Genomic DNA, 22,076 nt, shown 5'->3' with positions numbered 1-22,076 from the left:
AATTTGTGTGAATTTGCATAGAGGCATGATAGGTGCAAAGTGCTCTGAGACCACTGAAATAATTCAGGGATTTGACATTTAGAGTCCCAAAGGCTCGTGGATACCTTTAGCAGCTGAAAATACCTAAACAAAAAATATTGTGTATATGTATGTGTATCTGAGTGTAAAAAAACATATTATTTATAAGAATAATATATGGACAGTTACTTACTGTTGGACTGTTATGATAAGGCAGTATAAATATGGTTAGTTCAAGTAGTCATTTTCACCTTTTAAATGTAGTGTGTGTGTGAAATGAGCAGGATGTTGTTTTATAATTCTATACTGGGCACATGTGATATGTGATTTCTGCTGCATTCCCAGCTGAGTAGCTGATGTGATATTTCCTGCCACAGTCCACAGACGTGCGTATTAGGTCAGCTGATGTCACAAAATTGGCCCGGTAGTGTGTGTGTGTGTGTGTGTGAAGGACCGACACCCTGTCTGGGTTTGTGTCGTGAGCTGCTGGGAGAGGCCCTGACCCCCTGTGACCCTGATTTAAAAGTGATTTAGAAGATGAATGATTTTGTATGATGTATACTTCATTTGCATCTTACTTCTGATTAAATGTAACAATACACACACAAGGTAAACAGTACTGACTGAATTAAGTAAGGCTTTAGGGCCATCAAAGACTATCACAACACTCTGTACAACCATGAAGCACTTACAGCCTACAGAAATGTGTTTTTCAAGAGCAACAGTTATATACTTTTTCTGTGACCACTTTTTAAAAATCACGAATCTATCCAGTATGTGGGCATAAACAAATACGCCCCCCCCAACCCGACCGACACACTCACACACCACACCCCACAACCACACACATATTTCAGCCAGCCCCCATCTGATAGAGACCCACCGCAGTTTAAAGACACGCCTTGTTATAGGTCGTAGTGCTCCATCACAGGCACCGGGAGCCTTGTGATTGACCAGCTCCTCGCCCAGAACCGTCAAGCAGTGGCAGGTTCCTCCCCTTTCTTCTTCTATAAATGTACAGCCTCCACTCGTTTGCTCCACGACATTGTGCGCTTGAGTGGATGGAGTAGGAGGATGTCAGCAGAATAGAACAACAGTCATCCCTATTATTACAAACTAAATGTGATTTTCTCAAACAAAAACCTCTTAAAATAGCAGAAAGTGACAAAGAGACACTTTCCCCCCCTCGATTTAGACGGCGCTTGAGTTGAATTATAAGATGAAGGCGAGCTCTCCGGTTCTCCCCCAGAAGGATTCGTCCAGCTGCGGCTCCCTGCGTTATTTATCCGAGCACAGCGTCAGCATCGCCCGGTGCAGGATGGAGGACGAGGACCTTTTCTGTCTGCAGTACGACATGAACGACTGCTACAGCCGCCTGAAGCGACTGGTACCTACCATTCCGCAAAACAAGAAAGTCAGCAAGGTGGAGATCCTCCAGCATGTCATTGACTATATTTTGGACCTCCAGCTCGCTTTGGAAACGCAGCCGGTTCTGTTGAAACAACAACACGGGATGTGTCCGCCAGCCCCTACCCGGACCCCGCTGTCTGTCCTCAACACGGACCCGGTGAGCAGGACTTGAGACATTTTCTTGGCCGTGAGACAATGGTCTTGGTCTTGGGGAGAGGGGTTTTTATTTATTTTTTGCTGTTGTTATTCAAAGTGTTCACCAGGAACATATTCAGCGTAGCGAGGCAAAATTACGCCAACATTAATGTACATTTACGCTTCAAGAACCGCAGATGTTTGTGCATCTGCCATATAACACACGATGTCTGTCTGTCTGTTAGCGGCCTGTGTGTTTTTTTTTAATCTTTTTATATTGTTTCAAATGTACCGCGTACTCCACAGTCTCACATCTGCTTCATTGTTCGTGTATTTAATGATAAAACAGTCGCACACTAAGTCATTAGTGCCTGAGCTGGTCTGTAAGGTCCACGTACCAACGCACCTGTTCACTTTGTTTTCAGAGGTCCTCAGTTGTCAATAAGCAGGAAGATTCGATTTTGTGCCGCTGAATCGTAACGTGTACCGGACTGGTGAGTACATTTGCATTTCTTAAAACCCACTGATGGTGATTAGTAATGCTAAAATTAATTTTAAAACTCGCATAATACGTACAGTTTAAAAAATTGTGAGTGCACTGGAAAATTGCTTGAAAATATCCCCATTATTTGTGATTCGTTTAGACTAAGCATACTATATAAATAGTATCTGAGTACCTTTTTTCGAACCCAAGTGTTGGTTTAAAAATATTTAGTTAGTTATTTAAACATGGCATTTTATTTTGCCAAAACATTTTGTACATGAGTGGGCCCAGGTCTGACAGTAGTTCAGCTTGCTATGGTCCTGCCTTGGGCCACCATTAGAAATCAACGTGAACTTGTGGTATCAGCCTTACAAGCAGTGAAGCTCTAATGGAATTTACAGAAATAACAGTAATATTTCTTGCTTTCAGCGAAAGTGGTGCATAGCTGAGACTGGTAACAGCCAGTAACAGTAATGGTGCGTGTAAAATTAATGCCGTGATGCACAAATAGTGGTGTTAACTGGCTGCATATATTATCAGTGTGTGCACAGTGTGCTGTGTTGAGCAGTCTGCTGTAAGGTTACCTCTGTTTGTAATGGCTGCACTGGGCAGCAGGGTCTGGAACACTGACAGTGCTCACACAAATTTGCTTTGCGCAATAACGTTCTGGTGTAGCAGCCTCGGTGAGAGAGGGTTAAAGCACGAGTGCTAAGGTGAAGTGTGCCTGCACGTCTCTCTGCCTTTCTCACTCCCTCTTTCTCTATAACTCAGCCTGCGTGTATGTGTGTGAATGTGCATATATGTGTGCGGAGGGTGAGTCTAGCAGTTTGGTCCCGTGCAGAGCCGGGCTTGTTGTTTGACCTGCTTGGTTTGGGGTTGTTGATCCAGCATGCCCTCTGTTTTGTGGCTGGCGCCAGTCAGTCTGCAGCTCCCGGTTCACACACCACTCCATTCATTTGCCTCTCACAGGTGTGCAGAAAGCCCGTCCAAAACCGAGCCGAGCTTCGGCAGGGAATCCAACACACACCAGGCCCAACGTGGGATTGCACAGCAGTTCTGAACTAATGGCTACTAAACCATAACACCTAAACATTTCAATGTTAATTATCAGTGATGGCCAAGGCAGTTATTCTCAGCTCAGCTGAATAGCTGAATCATTCGGACAAACAATCTCTCTCTCTTTCTATTTCTCTCTCTCTCCCTCCATCTCCCTCCTTCTCTCTCTCTCTCTCTTTCTATTTCTCTCTCACTCCCTTCTTCCCCTGCAATAGTATGATTTGCCACTTGATTGTCCTTAAAGACACACCAGGATAAAGCTGTATAATTTTTACTAAGAAATGTCAGACTGTAAAGCTTTACAAATAACAATGAAAGTTACAACATTCTGACATCTATTGTTAAAAATAGATGATTTGTGTTCAACAGGGATTTCTCTGCAATTAAATTGTTTAATATTGTAAAGAAGGAAAATATGTGTTGACAAATAATACTGTATATAAAGAAAAATAGGATGTTCTATAAATGTATGTGGGGAAAAATATCTATATGCTCAAGCTATTGTAATTATAAGATATTTTTTATTGAAAGGTTTTGTTTTGTAAATATTGTGTTTTCGCATAAGTGTAGTGAATAAATCCATGATTGTTCTGCTAATAAAGTTCTCACCTCATAAAAATGCTTTCTCTGTCTTGTTCACAGGATATGCTTAACCATCCTCACTGTGTGTAATTTATACTTTAGCTTTTAAACATTAATGTAACATTTTCAAAATAATGGTAGGTTACCTGTGTTTTAATCTTGCTGTGAATGCATGATTAAAATAAGAGTGTACTGTAAAATTTCTAAGCAAAGCAAAAAGACTGTGTGCATAAGATCAGCTATTTCGTAATGCTGTAAATATTGACAGTATTTCAAGGGACCCCTTTAGAATGCATTTGATATTGATCTTCTGTGTTTTTGCATCTATGCATTTCTTTGGCTAGCAACATTTTAAATGTATTGGAACACTTGTCTTCTCCCTGTTGTTCGCAGAAAATGAAATTATAAAACTGTTTAAGCAGCAGTGCTTGGCAAAACTATGAGGACTCTTATTTCATGGAATTTGTAGCCTGCTTTTGGGAAGCCATTTAGGGATGTGCTCTTTCAGGACCGTCATTGGGGTTCATCAGATTTCTCACTGACATCATGTACTTCTATTAAGAAGAACAAAAGAAAAGAAACTTCATTATTATGCCCATGACATCATGACTCCATCGATATAGTGTAGCACTGGAGATTGGTAGTCTGCAAACACACCGTTATAAAGCAGACTGTAATCCCTTTCAAGGATCCGTTCTACAAGGCACAGGTTCTGCTGTTGATAACAGTATTTATTTTTAGTGTTTCCTACAAAGTATTTTAGTACTGTACTCAAATATTTTCTTACATTACTTTGTTCACCAGACCCCTCAAATCTAAATTACAAGTTCGATGTGTCTATAAAAATGTGTACTTCACATGTAGCCTTTTTTATTTTATGGTTCATTAAGTATATGCATATTAATTGTTTTCAGTGAGTAACTGAATTAAATACACAGTAATTGCATTTTCATACCAGACACAATACTGTTATGACTACTTTCCTGGGGCTTTGACTCTTAGAAGATTCAGTAAGCTTCTGGGAACACTGAGACACTGACATACTGCATTCTCCTCAGGTCAGGTGTTTTATGTGACATCTTTCTCTCAACTGTGCCCCCTAATGGAATAATCTATTGCAGAGTTGAATATTTCTGAGGAAGACTTGATTCTTCTCATGATTCTACAGATCTTAAATTTTAAAATATATAAAGCATGTATAAAATGTCAAATAAAAATACATTTATTTTACCAATTTTTTTTAATTTTTTTATTAAAGGGTCATGAGAATTGAGCACCGTTCTGCTCAATTATTACTGAACATAATTTTCATACAGTCTCTACATGCACTGTTAGTAAATATAAGAATAAGGAAAAATTAGTGCTACTTCTAAAACATTACAGAAGTAGAATTTCACCTAAGTGAACCAGCCTGTGCAGAATTAGGCAATCAGCAGCGTAATAAAATCATAGTCAACAGTGTTTGTGTTCTTTCAGAATCACAGGGCAGTGCTGTTTTCTTCTTGTACCACACTTCTTTTAAGCATCATCCTGACGGTCTTACACGACGGGTCATTTAAGTCTGACTTAATCAGTTACTGAGGTTTTCATGTCCTTTCATTCATTTACATAAGTACTGTTCATTTAATCACGCTTACACTATAAAGAGTACCGTGTAAAGCTTCAGAGACATGAGGTGAGTTCCCAGCCTTGTTAACTTTGTGAGATACAGATTGACATAAAATGTATATGTATCATTACTACTGGTATTCTTGAACAAAATTTTCTTATGATTCACTGTTCACTGTTTAATCACTTTCAATAGGTTTAGACTGAGCAAAACAGGTTTGTTACGTTGCGTACCCAGGCCAGTCTAGCTGTGGACGCCTATATGGGCCTGTCTCTTTGTTTGAGGCTGGCACACCTGACTGCCTCGTTCTCCCTCTCTGGTGGCGTCTTGTTGGGCTGTGTATGCTGAAGTGAGGGATTGTGGGAAATGCTCACATCCTGTATGATAAGAATAGGCTTCTGAGACTTGTTGGTCAATGGCACCAGAGCAGCACTCAAACAGGGATCCCACAGCGTGGAAAAGGATTCAGCCATCGCTGTTCTTACCTAGCAGACCAGGTTTGCTGCTGTAAAGTCGATGGTTGTTTGAACAGGTGTGTGTCTGTGTGCGTGCATGTGTGTGTAGTGTAACAGAACAGGACAGGTCATGTTAATGGAATATGCATGCAGTTACGTATTCTTTACCAGACACAGCATATTTACTGCAATGTATTATATGTAAGTATGATTATATATTAAAAATAAAAAGAAAACATGTTTGTACTATCCAGCAGAATCACTCAAGTTTAACTGCTCAAAATGTGATACTGAATTTTCAAGCACAATGCCCATAATCATCTGGCTTAAATAAATAATTACTATCGAAAGAAAAAAAGAAATTATAATGCAGATTAGATGACAGAATCGTTGCCCAGTACATGAAAACACTGATTTTTACAGTTGATTCTCATTTGCATTAAACAGCTGCATGTGGCTAATGAGAGACAAGTCCATCCTGTGCCAACCTTTAGCTTCTCAGACAGACACTTTAAAGCGGAGCGATATATTCTACCTAATCAGTGCCATGCCTACAGAGGGACGGACATTGAGGGTGGTTTGGTGAAGACTGTGAAGGTAGAAGGATAAAAACAGACATGATCGTGGACACCACCTGATTACAGGCTAATAGCCCCTGAGTGATTGAACATCTTGGGCTTCTGGCTAATTGGTGCTATTTAAAGTAGCTATTAGTGCACAATGCCAGCTACAGACACAATCATAAACAAAGAGTGTCGGAGCTCTTAAATATGGTGGGCTTAGAAATGATGAACACAGGTCTAACAGAAGGTGAAGTATTGTCAGGCTTTATTAAGATCTGTGGAAAGAAAAAAACTGGTAACTTAAGAGTCATTTTTAGGAGAAAATGTTTTTATTGCTTTTTATTCACACTAGACTGAAACTGGTTTTGTCTCATTTGTAAAGGTATTTTAGTTCCATCATAATCTGATGCAATGTTACTATGGAGTGTTATCAGCAGCTCATGGTGTTCTGCCATATTAGCAAAAAGCTCAAGTCAGCCACAGTCTGGCAAAATGAATGCTGGAGATATATTTGGGAATGTCAAATACCAGACATAAAATTTACATCTGTTTTGACGAAAAATTCTGCATGACTTTGTATGACTTTAATCAATTGCAAGGACACTGCTTAAGAAATGAAATCAATTTTAAAAAGGTTTTTTTTTAGATATGGTAGATTCCTGCAAAGCCGCATCTAGACTAAAAGAGCGTGTTTCAGTCTGTTTCTCTTTCATTCCTGAACATGGTTTTTGAGCAGTTGCATTTACACATTAAGGGAAGCTCTATGGTGTCTCCTGGGATTCTCTCTGAATGCTCCAGCTCAGCGTTCTCCCAGTTAACCCAGTCTCACGCATGCAGCCAATTCCATGTGCGGTCCCTTTTATTCAGCTTGTGCTAGCTTAGCCTTAATTCCAGCCAGGAGTTTTATAATAATGTTTGGATGTAGCAGAGTTTTATTCAGGAACTGATTGGTAGAGAAAAAAGAACGTCTTTCACAGCAGTGAATTTTACATTGATACAGACATTTGCTACAAGAAATTAATCTCTTCATTTCCTGAAGTGAGACGAGATGATCCATATCTGAGATTATACATATCTAGGCAATATTACTGCTAGAAACTAAGGCTAGTGACTGTCATTAAGACAGGCTACTGGCTCTCATTAATATATATATATATATAGACACACACACACCCACCTTTATTTTAAGACATTTTCTTTTCTGTGCGTGCGCTAGTTAAATAGAAGTCCAATGAATAAGCTCATGAGAATATGTGCATACATGTGATTACATGTGTGCATGTCCCAAACATTTACATTCACATACTGTTTATGGTCATTTGTCATACGGTGCTACCAAATAAAACTATTTTAAAAATAGAAGGACTTAATGGAAGCAAAGAAGATGATGAAAGGGTGTTGGAGGAATAGTCTTCAAGCAGTCTGTGCCAGCTTGTGAATCCTGGGAGACAGGGAGATGAATTACAGAAATGAGCTCTCCACCCATGCCAGGGTTTCCCCCTCTCATTCAGTCGTTTTTCCTCCACCCCCTCTCCATTCATCCATCCATCCCTAGAGAATGAGTGATTAGAGAGGAGAGCAAGGGTTCTGGAACTGAGGCAGCTGGGTTGGGATGCCAGCCATGGAGGACAAACACGACCCCGAGGTGCCATGATCACATGGGCAATATGTCACGCTAAATGCCAGAGCACCGTGGCCAGGCTCACGCTACAGGTTCCTTGGCACACGCAGTCTTGGCATGGCACGGCTACACTGACTGGATACATTACGGCTTATGCCTGAGTGTGGAAACCGGCTTCGTTTAGATTATTCTGCCAAAAGGGATTTTTTTTTCAGTTTTGTTTTTTTTTTTTTTTTCTCCACTACATTTCTTCATTTCTTTTTAGCACGTGTATCTTAAAGTTTAGGGATACATAATGAGTTAAATATTTTAATCGAAAAGCAGCTGCTATGAGAATGAACAATTTATTGCTGATGTGGAATTCTGAAATTAGATCAGAACCTTTATTCCCTGTGAATGCAGAGCTTGCCTGAGGGGATTGCTGTCAGGGACACGCCATTCGGCAGACTGCAATGATACATGAGCTCGCCTGTTCATGTGTTGTGAATATTGAGTTAGGAAACAGATCCTTCTTAATGAAAGCAGAATCTAAGACTTCAGGTCTCCAGACCAGTGTTGCCATAGTTACTTTGAAACAGTAATCCGACTACTGACTACTTCTTTAAAAAGTAACTCAGTTAAGTTACTGACTACTTGCTTTTAAAAGTAACTAAGTTAGATTACTTTTAGTTACTTTCAGCAGAGGCTGATCCCCCGCCCCTATAACATGAAAATGACTACCAGTTCTGCCAATACTCACTTTATTGACATGTATTTTAACCGGAACATCAAAAATGACACTGGCATTTGTAAACTTTTTCTTGAAATAGGCTTACATGTTTTTTAAATAAATAAATAAGACAGTCTTTCTGTTCAACTCCGCCCACTTACAGGGTTGCCAACTGTCACGCATTGAGACACACGCATTTGACTGTCTTCACACGCTTACGCCACACTTCCGATATCTCACGCCGAAAAAAAAATCCAGTTTATTTACCTCTGATCCACATCTATGATTCAATGAGTTACTAGTTCGATCTGGCGCCAACCACCGGCGATCGATCGATCGCGATATAATACTGAATTTAGTCAATTTTACACCCCGCCCGGTAACAATTTACGTTCGCCGCCAAGCCCAGGTTTTTTTTTTTTTTTTTCAGGTTTGACGTTGTGTTTTTGAAAGTAGACAGCACTCTGTCGCCAGGACAGAGTGTACAACGGACCTTAATGTTGTCTTCCTTAGCCGAAATAAAATCAAAATAATGCCTGTATTTCCAGCTGCTAAAGGCGAACCTCTCCTTCCATCTGACTTTGGCGCCGCAGAGCAGAGATGACGTAACCGCGTAAGAAACGTGTAGCCAAAAATAAGAATGAATAAATATAACCTACGTTCCCCCGAAATGCAGAAATAGTAACGCACGATGTTTTAGATAAGTAACTTTAATCTGACTACTAGTTTTTAAATAGTAGTTGCGTTAGACTACTCGTTACTGAAAAAAGTAGTCCGACTACAGTAACGCGTTACTAAGTAACGCGTTACCGGCATCACTGCTCCAGACAAATGTGAATTTGATGTGAACAGCATCAGTGAGGTATAGGTACCTGTTAATGGGATTTAGAGATCTTTCATTCTCCTAGAAGTATTTTGTATTATAAAGGGCAGGGTATCACTGTTTTTGCTCATGAACAATAAATATCATATTTAGAAAATGCATGAAATTGAAATGCAGTAATATTGGTTCCTATCCAGCTGATACTGATTTGCAAAATTGAGTATGATTTCACCAAATACAGCAAGAGAGATATTGATGGATGTATGAAAATGTAAATCAAATATGATTGAAATCATAGATGTAAAAGTGCAGTTGTGAAAAGATACAAATGTCTGCTAACTTCAACCACTCCTGATGAGTTAGACTATAGGCTGTACAAATTCTTGCGGATTTGTAATTGTGAGACAAAACTGGCGAAATCATCCTCTGTCACCAATTCCATGGCCAGATCAGGCTGATTAACTTGCTATCTAACTCCCATGTTAATTTGTTCCAGTTGAGGGGTCACTTTAAACAAGTTTTTTTCATTGACTCAGGGATTAATGACCAGATGGTCAGCCTGTTAGAAATACGGCTGGAGGTGTTTGGGATTCCCATGATATGTCCAGCAGCAATAGCAACATCTTTCCCCATGGTTACCAAGGGCTGCCATGGCTGGGACCTTTAGGTAACTCTTCAGCGATATTAAATTGAGAGCTCCTTAAAACAATAAGGTGACTCCAGGTTTAAGACCTCTGAATTGCTGCACCAAGCATTTGAAACAGTTTACCTCTGGAATTGAGACAATCAACTTTAATTTCTTTTAAATCTAAGCTTAAAACATTTTTATTCTCTTGCTTTTGAAAACAACTAACGTTATTGTGTGATTATGATGATATGTGTGCTGTAAAGCTTTTGGTCTATACTGGACACATGTAAGAAGGAGGAGACATGAGTGGGATTTTTTACAATATGAGCTATGTAAAGCACTTTGGTTAAAACCCTGTGTTTTTAAATGTGCAATATAAATAAAGTGAACTTGAATCAGAAATGTGAAAACAAAAAAATGGTCTAATGGTGTTTGCAATTTGCAAAACCAAGATGTGTCAATTATACTAAAGCACCAATAACAAAATCATATCACAAATATTGCCTAAGTTTAAACATGTTGTTTATATGTATATATGTCTTATTATGAGCAATCAGACTTTTAAGTTAGAATAAAAATAAATCATCAGATTCTAGAAATATCATAGTACAATAAGAATTAATTAACATAACAAAAATTTCAGTGTCATTTTATGAGTTCCATTTTCACATTACATTTACATCTGAAAAAACTTTATTATGATTATTATTTAGATATTAATTCTGGGGAAACCTATTGCATGACAAAAACACCATGTCAGCATTCAAATTTCACAGCTGAGAAGTAAGCAATCTTAGAGTCCAAACATTTAAATTCAGTTTCGTGTCCAAAACTGGCTTATTGCTGAAAGAAAAATACTGTTCCTGAACCAAATACAGTCATCTGATTGTTTATGCAATAGTAGCTCCTGTATTCAAGATGTATTTTTGAGTAACACTGTTTTCCCCATGATCCTTCTGCTGCTAACAGGGTAAACAGACAGACGGCTGGGTGGCTTGCGCTCTAATCCTCTCTTTATTTGAGCAGGTAAAGAGGTTGCAGAGGTGCCAGGTGTTCTGTTCTCTCTCGTACAAAACGACAGCGGGTGGCTTGGCACTGTGGCATAGCGACAGTTTCTATGGCAAGCTAGAGTTATCAAGGGGGCCGTATCTCAAGGCAGAAGAACTGGTGCAGTCTCCAGGGTTTATAGTAGCCCACTCTCTTTCTTTCTATATAGATTTCTCTCTATATATCTAATTATCTACCTGTATATCTCTGTATGTATCTAATTCTCTCTCTTTCTGTAGTTCTCTCTCTCTCTCTTTCTCGTCTTTAGCTAAAGGCAATGAAAGGTCCCTAGAGTTGCTGGCAGCTATAATGAGAAATGAGACTCACTCCTCCAATCTCTTACTGTGATGTTTATTGGGTTCATACTGTAGCTAAACCAAATGGCAAGCTCCGGGAGCAGAGCAGGGAGCAGTCACAGCCTTTACGTAGTGTGTGTCGTCAAGAGTGTCAGGGATTTTGATTAAATTATAAATAGTAATAAAAAAAAAAATAATCTAATGAATTCTGTAGTAATTTAGACCCACTTGCAGTAGCAGAAATGCAATCCTCACTGCATTTGGACAGCTTTCCAGACATCATTAGTCCCATCAAAAGTGTAGCAACTATTTGTGGTTGCACTGCTAACTACTTCAATGGTGATTCAAAAAAACTCTCTTATTTATCTATTACCTTGAATTTATCAATTTCTTATATACAACAATAAGCAGAATGCTTCGCCCTTTCAGCATTTAAAATAAAAAGAAAACGAGATTTAACTAGGTAAACTCAAGCTATGAGTGAGTGGAGCAGACAAGAGCCATATCTTTGTAAGCATGGTTTAAACTGCCATTTGTAACACTGCTGTTTTGTGATTCATTCTGTTCATTCCATCTTAAGTGTCTGAACACGTGCCTTCCTCTACAAGTAAACAAAGTGTGTCCAATGAACAAAAAAACATTCGTAAGTGAAACCTAATTAAGTTTAGTGAATCTCTACTTTGCTGTAAAAGTAAAAATGTCTGCATAGTGATAGTAAATTATGAGATATCACAAGTTAGCCAGCAAGGTTGTAACTAATTAAAAATAGGAATCTTTAGGCTTACTGGTTTACCTGGCTAGTTACCTAATGACGACTTCATGCCACATGATTTTAGTGCTGATTTGATGCTTTCCTACAGATTTTGGTTGTTGCTGAGAAAAGCTCAATCTGAGTCAAATGGGCATTTACTCTGGGATCAAAAATATTTATATAATGTCCCGTCCCCCCCAAGCTTGGGACCTTTACCAGAGTCCTAGACTTCACTCTGGACCCAGGATTTCACTCTTCTGGACAGAGGTCTTTGATGTTGTGCCTGGGAGATGTTGGAGCCAGTCTCCCAATTTAGAGTAACATCCCTAGAGTTCCAATTACCTTAGGAAGCACCATTGTCACCTGCCTCATCTTTTATAACTCTCCTCTGAACCCTTGGCATTTCTCAAGCTTTTCATGTTCTTTCTTCCTGATGTTGCTATCACGGGATTGCTAAATCTATCACTGTGGCCTTCTTCTGCTGTTTGTCCATCACTACTTCATCTGCTTGGTTGGCCATTTCTATTTTGTCAGTTGTATCTGGAAGTCCTGTAGGACCTTAGCTCGGTCATTATCTACTATCTTCTGTGATGTGTCCTACTTTGACCTCTGAACTTCAAGCCCGTGACACTCAGCCCTTATGTATCTGTATACTCTGCCAACAACTTAGTTCTGGCATTCCACGTATGCTACCTGTTTGCTAGCATCTTGCATCCCGCTGTTATAAGCTGAATTGTCTCAGGGGCATCTTTGCATAGCCTGCATCTGATGTCCTGTTTAGGGATGTCCCAGCCCGTATTGATGTTCAGAGTTTTTTTCGTGCTGCCATGATGACTGCATCTGTGATGTCTTTCAATCCAGCCTTCTCCAGTCATTGGTAGGATTTCTCCATTATCAGCAAGTTCGACTACTTACAGTTGTACATTTATCCTCCCATGGTGGTTCCTGTTCTTCATCGTTCCCATCCATTTCCAGTTTCTGCTGTCACTAAGCACTTCATCACTTCATCTTCCCAGCATACTCCTGGATCTTTGATGTTTCATCCTGAATAGTGGCTCTGAATCTTACTAATCCTCGCCCCCCTCAATCCACTTAGTGTACAATATCCGAGTGCTGGATTTGGGATGAATCCCTCCATGCACTGTAAGGAGCTTCATTGTCTTGATATCAGTGGCTTCTATTTGGCCAGCTTATTATACCAGCGATGTAGAGAGTAGGTGTTGATAGCTTGGATCTTATTCTTCTCATTCAGCTGATATCTCAGGACATGCCTGACTCTTTGCAGGTATTTGGCTTTAGATGCTTTCCATGTGGCCTCTTCATGATTCCAATTTGCCTGTGGGATTCCAATGCTACATTTGTTGATTCCCTATACAGGTTATGTTATCTTCTGGTTGTATGATTTCTTCAGTTCTGACTACCATCTCCCTCTTTGTAATCATCCGACCACACTTATGTAGTTCGATTTTCATTCCAATGTCATTGCTGTATATACATATACATACAGCCTGATGTCAAACCTGTAGAGGAAGTGGCTGATGGTTGTTCCATTCTGAAGCGGGAACACACTCTTGGAGTTAATTTCACTGAGGGAGTTGACGCCCATGCATCAGCATCGTAGACAAGGCATCCCATTGAAAAATCCCGCACTCGATGGTGCCTTGTTCTATTGGTCTGAAACAGGCCTCTAGGATCGTCCTCCACAGCCTTTTTGAGTTCTCTAAGGCTCTTAGAGTCATGCTAATTTGATACAGCCTAAGGCATTCCAGGAACCTGGATCCCTGAATCTCAGGCTTTGTAGTTAATCCAGTCTGGTCTGTTTGGTCTTACAGTCTGAAATGACTGAATGTCTGAATGTTTTATCCACCAGTAGCTGTAGCTTGGCTCTTCTGGTGTTCTTGTCAATGCCTTTTGGGCCATGATTATTTATTGAGCCCTGTGCCTTCTCATCATAGATGCAAAGATGATTATCAGGAGCATCTATGTTGTGCAGAGGCAGATTATCAGACAGTGGTTGGAAATAACCGTTTCTATGGGGTCCTTTATGATCCAGTACACCATTAGTAGTTGGTTCATTTGTACTTCCTGGCACTCATCGAGTACAGTTAGCTTCTTCAACCACATGTGGACCATGTCAGGATCTGTCCAACTCTTTTTGGACATCTGCTAGTGTGATGTTTACTGGATCTTGCTCTATTCTCAAGTTCAATAACCACTGGGCACTGTTGTGTGATGCCTCCTACTCCCACACCTTTTCTAGTATTGCTAAGTTTCCAGTTGTAGTGGGTCTGTCATTATGCTGTTACTGTGACCAAGAATACACGTGTATCTTTGCTTGGTAGCCTCCAAGGTCTCAGGAATGGACATCCTGTATCTTATTATTATTATCACACCTCTCTGTAGTTCTGATAGCTGGCTAATGTTTCTCCATGTCACACTTATCTTGGCCTCTAACCCCCTCTATTGCACCTTGATGCTGTTCATCTCGTAGTCAAGCATCATGTAGTCAATCAAAAGTACTATAGTTCTTTTATAGTACTGAATTCATATTCATCTTCCAACATCTCTTCAGATACTTCATTTTGTCTTGGTAGTCTGCAATAACGGGTTGTTAATAGTCTGATCTTACTTATAATCTTCCATGTCAGGTTAGCAGCTGTTCATCTTAGTGCATGGGTTCATTGGATGTTGGTTCCCAATGTCAGGGTATGGGGTGATGATGATATTCCCTTTTGATCTGGTGTGCTGTGATCCCCTTGCCATAGGGATCATGTAGTTCTTCACCAATCTCAAGTTGTGACATCAGTTGTCGCTTGTGGATTTTGGAACACTAGCCTACCATGAAAGGAGGCAAATATTTCTCTTTAAAATATCGATGGCTAGTGCAAACCACAATGGCTTCAAGATTTCCAATTACAAGATAGCGAATTGTATAGTGTAAACAGTCCAACGATCTGATGACTTTGAAAGTTGTGTAGTGTGACGGTGGCTTAACAAGCCAACTAAACAAGTTGATAGCAAGATAGCTAACATCAAGACTATGGCAGCAACACAGAACCCAGGCTAATGTTTTACTTGTGACCTAGAAATAATTTTTGTGAGCAAATGTTTGTAATTAGCTACTACTTAACTGACATAGCTATAGTAAGCAGTAATGTGTGCTTAACAGTTTACACTATACAATTAAACTCTGATCTTCCACTTTCTAACAAGTTTTGGAGGTCTCTAGAGCCAAAGACATTGCAAATTGTAATTCCATTTCATACACAGTTTATGATTGTTATACATTGCACTAGTTATCCATGATGATCCATAATCAGTAAATATGTGCCTTTGATTACATTAGCCACATTCTGGAATCTCACAAAAATCACAAAAATGCCTTTGCAACTTACCTGTGTCATGTTACTGCCCTGACCCCTCCCCTTTGGGCGTGTGTTTATGTTGTCTACGTCTAGTCGTCTGCGTCTGTGGATCTTGGGTGTGGTTGTGTCTGAGTGTGTTCATTGGTCTCACCTGTGGCTCGTCTCGTGATCACTCTGGGTTTATGTGTTCATTTGTTAAATAAAGTGCCGTTTATACCGCAAGATAGGACTACGTACCTCGTCCTTATCTCGCACCCCAGCGTCATAACCTGGCAATAGACCTGGCATTTACCATTAACAAGCTAGCTAAATAAACTTACAGTAATATGTTAACCCTAATGTTCATATTCAGTCCTTCAAGATTAAATGTTTAAAACTCACATTTTTTACATAATTACATGATGCTGATTACATTATGTAATTTTATGTGACAGGATGAACAATATTTTAATACACAACTTAATTTAAAGTTCTAAGTGTTTCAGCAATATGTCGACAAAGTAGTTCTCTAACAGGGTCCTAGCTAGAAAGCAAGCTAACTAACTAGCTAGTTTGTTTGCTAAGAGGAAAAATTTATGCTAGCAGCTAGCCACTTAGCTAGCTGCTTACCTTAGCACTCTGAAAATAATTTTTAAAGTATTTGCTTTACTTGAAAAATGGCAACCAGTCAACATTATTTATACAATGACATGCAAAAAATGTGTCAAATGCAGCTTAAGGTAGCTGCCGTCAAATCAGTTAGTATTAGCTGTCAGTCACCTCGACGCCACACCACTTATACGATAATTACATAAAAACCGTTAATCACAAAGGAAAAAAATATATGGATAGGCATTAACGTGAGGGCACTTTATGTAATTGACAGAACCCAGAACACACCTGTGCAATGTTTAGATGTTTAGTCGCCTGAGCGATTCACTTACATGGGAATGGGCGGGTGTAATAGTGGTACTGCAGTCAGTAGAGGGATCAGACATATAGGCTTCACTTTTCACCCACTGTCCTCTTGTATAAACAGTGTATGATAAGAACGTATTCTGTGTTTGCTCCCCGCATTAAGAGAAAAGGGACATGCACTAACAAATGTGGCTGTGAGTGGAGATACTGTCCTGCCTACTAATGCTCTGGCTCCAATTTTCATTGACTGCACAAGTGCACCAAATATGGCAACCAACGTGTCAGCCATCTTGATGGCTTCAAAAATTCAGTCAATAATGATGGTACATTGGTATACACAGTCTAGCAGTGCCACCAAGATGCTACATGCCATTCTAAGCAATGGCTAAAGCAGCATTTGAGATGTACTACTGTAAATCAATTCTATTAGATAGTTCACATTTCATTTCAAATTTGGAGAGACACTGCTTGTACCACGTCACACATTATACAATATAGCCTATATGTGTTAGGTGACCAGGGCCGGCGCCACGGGGGGGGGGGGGGGGGGGGGGGGGCGAATGGGGGCGTCGCCCCCTCAGGCAAGGTGTCCCGCCCCCTCAATGTAAAAAATAAGACCCATTTATTTTACAACAATCGCTACGCACCCCCCCCCCCCTCAACAACTTACGTTCGCCCCCCCCGCTCAACAACTTACGTTCGCCCCCCCCGAAATTTTCTGACGCCCCCTCACTGTATATGTTCTGGCGCCGGCCCTGTAGGTGACCAGTGATGCTTAGTAATTAGTGACTAGCTCAGTGAACAGTTGACATAGCCCTTTTAAATGTGTGTAAGGGCAGTTAGCTAGCTTTACTGCAGAGCACTACCCATAACCAGACAGTCGGTGAGAGCAGGCTTCTTTCTCTCCACCTTCATGTGACCAACTATGGGCTCTGCTCAGAATTCTAAACATACTTTACATTTTCTAAATAATACGTATGGTAACAAAGGTCTGTCTGAACAAACCACAGTCATTCAATACAGCAGGACAGTGCATCTGTGTGTGTGTGTGTGTGTGTGTGTGTGTGTGTGTGTGTGTGTGTGTGTGTGTGTGTGTGTGCAAGAGTGCAAGGGAGAAGGACAGAGATAGATAGATAAATATATTATAGAGAGAGAGAGAGAGAGAGATCTGAGATCTAACTGAACTGCTTGCATTTTGTTAATTACCCAAGGACCCTAACTGGGTGCCCTTGTGGAGTTTTACAGTCTCCGCCCTGTCCACGTGGATCAGCTATGCAGCTGTACTTTATTAGGAAGGTTCCATCAGTGTTAATTTATGCTGATTCACCTGAAAGTCTCTCCATATAGAGAAACATAGAGGGACTCTGTTCTTGCTGCATTCTGTCCTAAAGCACTCTAAAGAGAGGCCTATTTTCTACACTGGGCTTTAAAAACATACAATCTACTGCAGTTCTTTAAGTAACCCTCTCTTAACCCTAAATCTAAACTTAACCCTTAAGTTAAGTCTAATCATTTTGCTTAAGTCTATGGGTAAGGCTTCTTGTATTCCAGAGTGAGCAACCTTTCTGAAATACACATACAAAGGTCTGGGCTGCATGGAAATGAATAAGTAACTAAAGAATCAACACGTCAGTGTGCAACAATACAAAAGAGCATTACACAGAATAACAAGCCATCTTTTGTATGCATGACATCTATACATACACTAAAGCATACACCTGTCAACCCAATTCCATATCTTCTTATTCCAATGTGCAGCTATTTTTAAATGTATTTTTGCATGCACTCTAGTTAGATTAAGTCTAATACGGCCCGTTCAGTAACCCAGTGCATTATTTGCACCATGTAAATCTCATCAGCTATTCAGGGCCATTCCTAATATGCTTAGACAGCTGAGAGTCATGTATTATTCATAAATGCCGAAATTTCTTCATATAACCAGATCCTTATTCTGGATGAGGTAATATGTGTTGTGGCAACATTCAGGGTTCATCTGTATTCTGAAAATAATGAGATGGCTTGTATGCTTTATGAAATGTAATCCATTATGATTACAGAAACATCAAATCTTCCCAATTCCATGTATTATTCAGTAGATGAGGGTGGGGGTGTGGTTGTTTCATTGCTAATACAAAGTCACTGTTGTAGGCTGTGAAACTAAATTTCATCTCTTAACTACCATCATTATTCAGCTATTGCTTTTGTTGCAGTAAGTGTGAAAGGATGTGCTGGCTGCATTTGATGACAGCTGATAGGTCACCTTTTGAACCATTCGAGTAGGTTGTTGTAGCAGCATAATTTGTCTTGAAAGATGCTTAATATTTAGTTGCTCTCAATTAACATGTTACAATCTACAGAGTCACATTGTATACATCCATTGCTCCTTTTCCACGGAGTGCAAAGCAAACAATACAAGAGTGCTGTTTCTGTTTCATACAGGACTGTCCCATTTTAGAGCATTACAGCAATGTCCAGTGGGTGAGATCTGGGCTAGTGCCACTGTCACAAACCCAGCTGTACCTCTTCAAACACACGCCATGTTATGACTCACTCTTTGCAGAGAGTGCTGTGTGTGTTATTCTGCAGGGGTGCTTCTAGCCTAGCTGACTCCGTAGGGGAAGACAGTGTCGCCAGGCGGCATCACAGGAGAGGAGTGAGGAAGAGGAGGAGGCCTGCCGGTCTTCACTAACGAGTGGAATGCACTGGTCTCAGATGGCGCACTAATTGTTTGATTATACAGGTCTCCTTGTTAATGAAGCTCCTCTCTTGCGTTGGGGAACATGGCACGCCACTGAATTACCCGCTCAACTCACACGCTGGGAAAGCTCATCACTCATTAGTGGTGACTGAGCGACGTAAACAAGGCAAGAATACAGTAACTACACACACATAAATAGGTGCACACCCACAGACACGTTCACACACACACACACACGCACACACACACACACACACACACACACACACACACACACACACACACACACACACACACACACACATTTCTAACTAGATACTGATACAAACTGAACATTTTCCTCAGTGTCCGAAAGGTAATATATAGAAATGTCTTTTGTTTTGTTTTTTATGTATAAAAAGTGAGTCCTCATGCAGACCAACAGAACACGCATGTTTGTTCATGTTTGAATATGAGCAAATACCCATGTAAAATACCAAGTAAATCCACATCCATTTCTAGCTATCAGAAACCTCTCTGTGCTTATTATAGCAAGAAAGCTGCATCTAGGTCTAAAGAGACAAGTGTCTATAAAAATCCTCTCTGTCCATAGCCACGTGGGGATGATGTTCTGTAAAAGTGGCTGGCTTTGGGACTGTGGTACTGGGCTTGGGATTTCTCCTGATTCTGGTTGCTGAATTCATTAGGATGCAGAACCAGAGTGGTGTTCCTGAGGCAGACAGTCTCTTAAGAGCTGTCAGAGTGCAGTGAAAAATATAAGCAGCCCAGGGAGAGAGAAAGAGAGATAGAGAGAGATAGACAGAGAGAGAGAGAGGGAGGGAGTGAGTGAGAGAGACAAAGAGCAAGACAGGGAGAGTTGGGAAGATGGGGAAAAAGCGGAGAAAGACAGACGGATAATAAGAGGACATGACTGTTGCAATGAGACAAAAGTTAATGAGGGCGAAAGACAGCAGCAGCGGTGGCGTGCTCTTTGTGTGCCACACGCCACTCCCTTTGAGCCTCCTGTCCCTTTATTAACACCATAATACGGTGGGGGACTGAAGTGTGCAGCTGCAGATGGAGAGAAAGAGAGAGACAGATAGAAAGAGGAGGGGGGGGGGGGGGTAGTTTGACAAACCAGAAAGAAAAAGCCTCGCAGAACCTAAGAAGTCCGCCTTTTCCATCCCCAGCTGTGCAAGCCCAGACAGCACTGTTCTGTGAGACGTACACCTCCACTGTCTTATAGACTGTAAAAGCACATCTCCAGTCATGGTCGGCTCACACACACACCGCTCTCATTGTCTACTGACTTATTCTCCGTCTGATGAACACGGGCTCCCAGACATGATCACCATATCGTTTAGAGTTTATGAACCAATACTGCACTGCAGTGCATGATTAGTCTATGTAGAAAATTGCAAATCCTTTATTTTTCTAGTAATGGCTATTATTAAAACACTCCTTGTACCTCCTACCAGCTAGCAGAACTGCTACCAGCATATTTGCTCTCCAGAATTTCAATTTAGTCCATTATGTTTCATGTGGGCTGATGGAGTCAAGATCAATTTTCATTCTCACAGTTTAAATACAGTGAAAAGCTCCATGTAACCAATAACATATAGAAAACGCATAATCATATTTTTACGCTGTAATCCAAATGAATATTCAAAAATGTAACACGAGGTGAATATTTTCACATTGTTTGACTTGCTTGTACAAGTTGTAGTATGCAACACAGAAAACAAATTAAGTTATATTAACTAAAATGGCTCAAGGCATCTGAGGAAGCTCAGTTATTACATCTTGCTTTATTTTGAGCACTGTGCTACATGAATGGCAGACTGCTACTGCAAATCTAACCAGTCAGGATGGTTTCGCTAGCATAGCCTCTCTCTTTATCTGGCTTCGTGTTGTTGGCTCAGGTGCAGTGGTCCAATCCTGGAGTCAGTTGTTGTGCAGTAAGCACGCCCTTTAGACCTCCTGATGACTGAATTACCTCGGCGTATGGCACATGGGTCTCAGGTGTGAGGTCCCACTGTGCTAGGCTGAGACAGGTGTCCAAGAGGCTGCATACATGGTAATTAAAAGGCCATAATCACGATTATCCTCCCCTCCCCTTTTCTAGGGGTATATTACAGTGTGTGTGTGTGTGTGTGTGTGTGTGTGTGTGTGTGTGTGTGTGTGTGTGTGTGTGTGTGTGTGTGTGTGCGTGTATGAAAGAGACTGGGTCATTACACATATATATCCACACATACACACACACATACACACACACACCAGCTTGGGAATAACACTGAGACACCCGACAGATGCATGCTGGGAGCTTCATTACCCCTCAAACAAAAGACGAGACAGTTAGCAAGCGGCCCATGCATGTGTCCTACGGAGGAGAGTAGCTGTGATGGTGTTAGGGCTTTCACAGGTTTCACAGAATCGAGAAGACAAAAGAATACTGTAGTTGCTACTGTGGGCATTTTTGATCTCCTGTTCTTGTTCTTTTTTTTACAATTAGCTACTTTGTTCATCTATCTATATGCTTGTGTTCTTCTTTTTACACCAGCAGCAGTAGCCATGAGGGCTGTGAGCCATAAAGCATCAGTGTGGTGAGCTCTGGGATCTGGGCTCTGAGATCTGAGCTCTGGGATCTGGGCTCTAGGATCTGGGCTTTGGGATCTGAGCTGTGGGATCTGTGCTCTGGGATCTAGTCTCTCTGATCTGAGCTGTGGGATCTGGGCTTTGAGATCTGGGCTCTGAGATCTGGGATCTGAGCTGTGGGATCTGTGCTCTGGGATCTGGGGCTCTAGGATCTGGGCTCTGAGATCTGGGATCTGAGCTGTGGGATCTGTGCTCTGGGATCTAGTCTCTCTGATCTGAGCTCTGGGATCTGGGCTCTGGGATCTGGGCTCCATGACTGCCTCAACACATCCCAGCTGGTGGAGTAACAGACCAG

General features: G+C 40.8%; 1 protein-coding gene across 1 annotated transcript; it reads left to right on the top strand.

Annotated features, from left to right (window-relative positions):
- The first annotated feature begins 1,043 nt into the window (after window positions 1–1,043).
- Window positions 1,044–4,106, top strand: id4 (inhibitor of DNA binding 4). Its single transcript, XM_076988550.1, has 3 exons — window positions 1,044–1,585; window positions 1,989–2,057; window positions 3,017–4,106. The coding sequence occupies exons 1-2, from the start codon at window positions 1,238–1,240 to the stop codon at window positions 2,034–2,036; spliced, it is 396 nt and encodes a 131-aa protein (XP_076844665.1). The 5' UTR covers window positions 1,044–1,237; the 3' UTR covers window positions 2,037–2,057; window positions 3,017–4,106.
- The last annotated feature ends 17,970 nt before the right edge of the window (window positions 4,107–22,076 follow it).

This window comes from Brachyhypopomus gauderio, unplaced genomic scaffold, assembly GCF_052324685.1.
Source record: "Brachyhypopomus gauderio isolate BG-103 unplaced genomic scaffold, BGAUD_0.2 sc62, whole genome shotgun sequence".
NCBI lineage: Eukaryota > Metazoa > Chordata > Actinopteri > Gymnotiformes > Hypopomidae > Brachyhypopomus > Brachyhypopomus gauderio.
The sequence above is the reverse complement of the archived record's forward strand: the minus strand, read 5'-3'. Positions and strand labels throughout refer to the sequence as shown.